This window comes from Ranitomeya imitator, chromosome 1 (assembly GCF_032444005.1).
Source record: "Ranitomeya imitator isolate aRanImi1 chromosome 1, aRanImi1.pri, whole genome shotgun sequence".
Lineage (NCBI taxonomy): Eukaryota > Metazoa > Chordata > Amphibia > Anura > Dendrobatidae > Ranitomeya > Ranitomeya imitator.
Genome location: NC_091282.1, coordinates 1,074,163,838 through 1,074,169,837, shown reverse-complemented (window position 1 = coordinate 1,074,169,837; position 6,000 = coordinate 1,074,163,838). Strand labels below are relative to the sequence as shown.

At 45.6% G+C, this 6,000-nt stretch overlaps 1 protein-coding gene across 1 annotated transcript in view; it reads left to right on the top strand.

The window, feature by feature from the left end:
* Positions 1-4,433: 4,433 nt before the first annotated feature.
* Positions 4,434-6,000, top strand: part of AADAT (aminoadipate aminotransferase) — an 89,198-nt gene continuing 87,631 nt past the window's right edge. Inside the window, exon 1 of the mRNA XM_069744224.1 lies at positions 4,434-4,564. Within this exon, the coding sequence (XP_069600325.1) occupies positions 4,528-4,564 (37 nt within the window). The 5' untranslated portion in view covers positions 4,434-4,527. The remainder of the gene's footprint in view (positions 4,565-6,000) is intronic.

Genomic DNA, 6,000 nt, shown 5'->3' with positions numbered 1-6,000 from the left:
AGCTGGCTACCTAAACCACCAGAAATAAGTAACTTATCAACCTGGAAGGGCATTGGGGCTTTGTCAGTGCACTCAGTGTATCAACATGCCTCCAATGTATTTAAAGGCTAACTTGCATGTTGCATTACTTCAAAACAGAGATCCTTTTTAGTGTTCTTCAAGGACCTGTATTGTCATACTACTAGTTATAATAATAAAATTGTCCAGACAGGCAAACGTTATAGTAATGCTTACATTACAGATGTAATTTTGGCCATAATCGTATTTAGCCGCAACCTGTGTTCTCAGAAGCCGTGGTGCACAGTGTATAAGCCTGTTGTATGACTGCAGTGAAAAGACATTATTCTGCTTTCAGCTATGGATTTATTTACTTTTTTCCCCCTTTTATTATCATGCATGTCATTGGCAAACAAAAGTGCAGAAAAGCCAATGCTATCATAATAATGGCTCTGGAGTATGCGTATTTCTTGCAAAAAATGATGTGGATTTTATTTCAGCCTATTAAACTCCATTTGCCTGTTACTAACGGACTAGGAGGAAATGAGTCAGCAGTGGACTTAGAAGTGAACATTCTTCACAGAGCAGTAAAGGTACCTTCACACTGAGCGACTTTAGAACGATAACGATAGCGATCCGTGACGTTGCAGCGTCCTGGATAGCGATATCGTTGTGTTTGACATGCAGCAGCGATCAGAATCCTGCTGTGAGATCGCTGGTCGGAGCAGAAAGGCCAGAACTTTATTTCATCGCTGGATCACCCGCTGACATCGCTGAATCGGCGTGTGTGACGCCGATTCAGCGATGTCTTCACTGGTAACCAGGGTAAACATCGGGTTACTAAGCGCAGGGCCGCGCTTAGTAACCCAATATTTACCCTGGTTACCACTGTAAAAGTTAAAAAAAAAAAACACTACATACTTACATTCCGGTGTCTGTCCCCCGGCCTCAGCTTCCCTGCACTGTGTCAGCACGGGCCGGCCGTAAAGCAGAGCACAGCGGTGACGTCACCGCTCTGCTCTGCTTTATGGCCGGCCGGCGCTGACACAGTGCAGGGAAGCTGACGCTGGGGGACAGACACCGAAATGTAAGTATGTAGTGTTTGTTTTTTTTAACTTTTACAATGGTAACCAGGGTAAACATCGGGTTACTAAGCGCGGCCCTGCGCTTAGTAACCAGATGTTTACCCTGGTTACCAGGGGACTTCGGCATCGTTGGTCGTTGGAGAGCTGTCTGTGTGACAGCTCTTCAGCGACCACACAGCGACGAAACAGCGACGCTGCAGCGATCGGCATCGTTGTCTATATCGCTGCAGCGTCGTTTAATGTGACGGTACCTTAAGACATCTTATCTGTAATCGAAATGGGTGCCCAAGCCAGGTGCCCCAAAATAGTCTGTGGCCACCAGAGCCTTTTGTATTGTGGAAGTGCAAAGAGAAGTCTGTACACGCGACCCTTGGCTTCATTTTGCAGAGCAGCAGCACTCATGTTCATGGGCTGTATTTGCTAATGCAGCTTCGCCTCATTCGTACGTTTTTCTCACGTCATACAACCCCTGATACTTGTCCTTTCACATTTACGTCTGCAGACCCGGGGAGGAAAGAGACGGAGAGAGAGATTTCCTGCCAGGCATGCGCAGTTGGAAAAACAGGATTCAACGCACAGAAAAACGTTCCCCTGAATGTTTTTTTCCCGACGACGGGCCGCCAAAACCCGACGCAAGCAGTGCACGACGGACAAAACGTGTGGCCATACGTCACTAATACGAGTCTATGGGAAAAAACGCATCCTGTGGGAAAATTTGCAGGATGCGGTTTTTTTTCACAAAACGACGCGTTGTGACGGGTTCTGAACAACGTAAGTGTGAAAGTAGGAACACATGGGCTACTTGCACAGTGAACAAGTCTGTATGATCATGTTCACACACCACCAAGAAACCTGAAGACACAAAAGAGAATAGTAAAACCAAAAACACTCAGTTTGAAAAAATGTTGCAGTAATCCGCAAGTGCTAGTAAAAGATGTAAAAAACAGGGTATTTGGTTGATACGTTTTTTGCAAAAAATGTATACTAAGCTGCTCTACCAATCTTCACGGTATACCCTTATCAGAGCAGTCCTAACTAATGTATGCAATCCCTATCTGATGTATTTAAAAACCTGATCATCTGTATATAACCTGTGTGAACAGGGTTCAGAGAGGAAAAATCCATGTGTGCATACAGGGTAGAACAGCTTTTGTGCAGATAGCCCAATAGGAGTGGTGGAACTCCCCAGTCTTGTAGACACAAGAGAACAATTATGGAAACAGGAACACATGGGCTACTTGCACAGTGAACAAGTCTGTATGATCATGTTCACACACCACCAAGAAACCTGAAGACACAAAAGAGAATAGTAAAACCAAAAACACTCAGTTTGAAAAAATGTTGCAGTAATCCGCAAGTGCTAGTAAAAGATGTAAAAAACAGGGTATTTGGTTGATACGTTTTTTGCAAAAAATGTATACTAAGCTGCTCTACCAATCTTCACGGTATACCCTTATCAGAGCAGTCCTAACTAATGTATGCAATCCCTATCTGATGTATTTAAAAACCTGATCATCTGTATATAACCTGTGTGAACAGGGTTCAGAGAGGAAAAATCCATGTGTGCATACAGGGTAGAACAGCTTTTGTGCAGATAGCCCAAGAGGAGTGGTGGAACTCCCCAGTCTTGTAGACACAAGAGAACAATTATGGAAACAGGAACACATGGGCTACTTGCACAGTGAACAAGTCTGTATGATCATGTTCACACACCACCAAGAAACCTGAAGACACAAAAGAGAATAGTAAAACCAAAAACACTCAGTTTGAAAAAATGTTGCAGTAATCCGCAAGTGCTAGTAAAAGATGTAAAAAACAGGGTATTTGGTTGATACGTTTTTTGCAAAAAATGTATACTAAGCTGCTCTACCAATCTTCACGGTATACCCTTATCAGAGCAGTCCTAACTAATGTATGCAATCCCTATCTGATGTATTTAAAAACCTGATCATCTGTATATAACCTGTGTGAACAGGGTTCAGAGAGGAAAAATCCATGTGTGCATACAGGGTAGAACAGCTTTTGTGCAGATAGCCCAAGAGGAGTGGTGGAACTCCCCAGTCTTGTAGACACAAGAGAACAATTATGGAAACAGGAACACATGGGCTACTTGCACAGTGAACAAGTCTGTATGATCATGTTCACACAGTTTGAAAAAATGTTGCAGTAATCCGCAAGTGCTAGTAAAAGATGTAAAAAACAGGGTATTTGGTTGATACGTTTTTTGCAACATTTTTTCAAACTGAGTGTTTTTGGTTTTACTATTCTCTTTTGTGTCTTCAGGTTTCTTGGTGGTGTGTGAACATGATCATACAGACTTGTTCACTGTGCAAGTAGCCCATGTGTTCCTGTTTCCATAATTGTTCTCTTGTGTCTACAAGACTGGGGAGTTCCACCACTCCTCTTGGGCTATCTGCACAAAAGCTGTTCTACCCTGTATGCACACATGGATTTTTCCTCTCTGAACCCTGTTCACACAGGTTATATACAGATGATCAGGTTTTTAAATACATCAGATAGGGATTGCATACATTAGTTAGGACTGCTCTGATAAGGGTATACCGTGAAGATTGGTAGAGCAGCTTAGTATACATTTTTTGCAAAAAACGTATCAACCAAATACCCTGTTTTTTACATCTTTTACTAGCACTTGCGGATTACTGCAACATTTTTTCAAACTGAGTGTTTTTGGTTTTACTATTCTCTTTTGTGTCCGTAAGTGTGAAAGTAGCCTAAGTGACATCAGTATTTCAAAATCACCAATGCAAATCTATGCGTCTGTAAAAAAAAAAAAACTAAGAATGCACTCAGATGCCATACCAGCCCTGTCTGTTTTTTATGGACAGATAGATAAGAGAAGGTGGAGATACTTTTTTTTTCTCATTTGAGAAAGGCTGCCGTCACACTATCAGTATTTGGTCAGTATTTTATATCAGTATTTGTAAGCCAAAACCAGGAGTGGGTGATAAATACAGAAGTGGTGCATATGTTTCCATTATACTTTTCCTCTAATTGTTCCACTCCTGGTTTTGGCTTCCAAATACTGAGGTAAAATACTGACCAAATACTGGGAGTGTGACGGCAGCCAAAAACTGAAGAAACTTGGACCAAACTCAGATGACACTCTGATGAAAAGCTGATGAAAGTCTGAAAAAAAATCACAGATGAAACTAGAAGATTTTTTTTTTCTGGAGGTTTGTCCTTACTGCATCTGATCACTTTTTTGGTACTAAATATCCGGCAATGCCAAGATCATAGCTTGAGATGAGATAAATAAAGCCATGCTCCACTAGATGGCGCTGCAGAACAGGATAAATAAACTTTGCTTTCCTGCAAATAACCAAGCAGGAGGAAGGGAGCAAAGGGCACATAGCAAAAATATGTGGCACACTTGTTCTCCTAGTAGATAATTGTAATAGATTTTCACCTAGGCAAGTCGTGAAAAATGTTCAACTCATCAGCACAAATCCCCAAAGCCAAAGGTAGGCCTTGTTTTATTATTCCGTCTGATTTGCTAGCAGAAATGTTTGGCGCCAGCTGGCACGGCAGTAAATTCCAGTCTGTGTCAGCGGAACTGTTGGCTGTAATCCACATCAGAAGCAAAATACTTCCTAGGAGTAAAAGGAATGTTACTTTGCTATTTTCACTATTCAGATTCAGATCAATTATTATTTCTTATCAGTAAAATGCAGAAAATTAAATACTATTAAATGTGGCCTTTATATTCCCTCTAAGGTAATTCTTTCTTTTAGGTAACTCTGCATTTATATTAATTGTTTCTACCTGTAATTACTGACAATTTTCGGCTGTACCTCCAGGTTTCATGTACCTAATAGCTACCAGGGGCGGATTATAAGAGGGTCAATCTGGGCGGTAGCCCAGGGCCCAGTGGTGTGGGGGGGCCCTGGGCTACCGCACAGATTGCCCGCCGGCCGCCGCCATCATCAGGGCAACTCGCACTGTGCAGAGTCCAGAGAGTCAGTGACAGTGGCACCCTGTGAGTTACCAGCCGCCCGCCCGCCCCTGTCAGACAGTGCCGCGGTGGCGACGCGTTATAACCTCCGTCCTGATTTATGTGCCGTGCCCCTGCCGTGCCGTCACTGCCATGCCGTGCCGGGAGCCCCCCCCCGGCCCCGGTGGGCAGAGAGAGGGGGCCGCATCGGGCCCCGTCTCATCTGCTCACCGGGCCCCTAGCGGCGCTGCCTGCGGCGGTTTCCTATTGCCGTGCGGGCGCGCCCGCACGGCAATAGTTAACAACAGTCGTCGGCCGCAGCGCACACGTCGCCGGCGTCTGACGTCATTGTCAGTCGCTGGCGAGTGCGCGCTGCTGGAGGGAGCTCACCGCCTGGATCGCTGGTAGGGTGAGTACTGGAGATTTTTTTTTTTTTTTATAACCTAACGGTGGAGGCGGAGCGGAGGAGTCAGACACTGGGGATGGGGGGCAGATTGCATTTGCTGTACACACTGGGGGCAATGCAGGAGACACTGGGGGGGGGCAATGCTGGAGGACACAGTTTGCATTTTCTGGACACACTGGGGCAATGCAGGAGACACTGGGGGGGCAATGCAGGAGACACTGGGGGGGGGGCAATGCAGGAGACACTGGGGGGCAATGCAGGAGACACTGGGGGGGCAATGCAGGAGACACTGGGGGGGCAATGCTGGAGGACACAGTTTGCATTTTCTGGACACACTGGGGCAATGCAGGAGACACTGGGGGGGCAATGCAGGAGACACTGGGGGGGAATGCAGGAGACACTGGGGGGGAATGCAGGAGACACTGGGGGGGAATGCAGGAGACACTGGGGGGGCAATGCGGGGGGCAATGCAGGAGACACTGGGGGGGCAATGCAGGAGACACTGGGGGGGGCAATGCAGGAGACACTGGGGGGCAATGCAGGAGACACTGGGGGGGCAA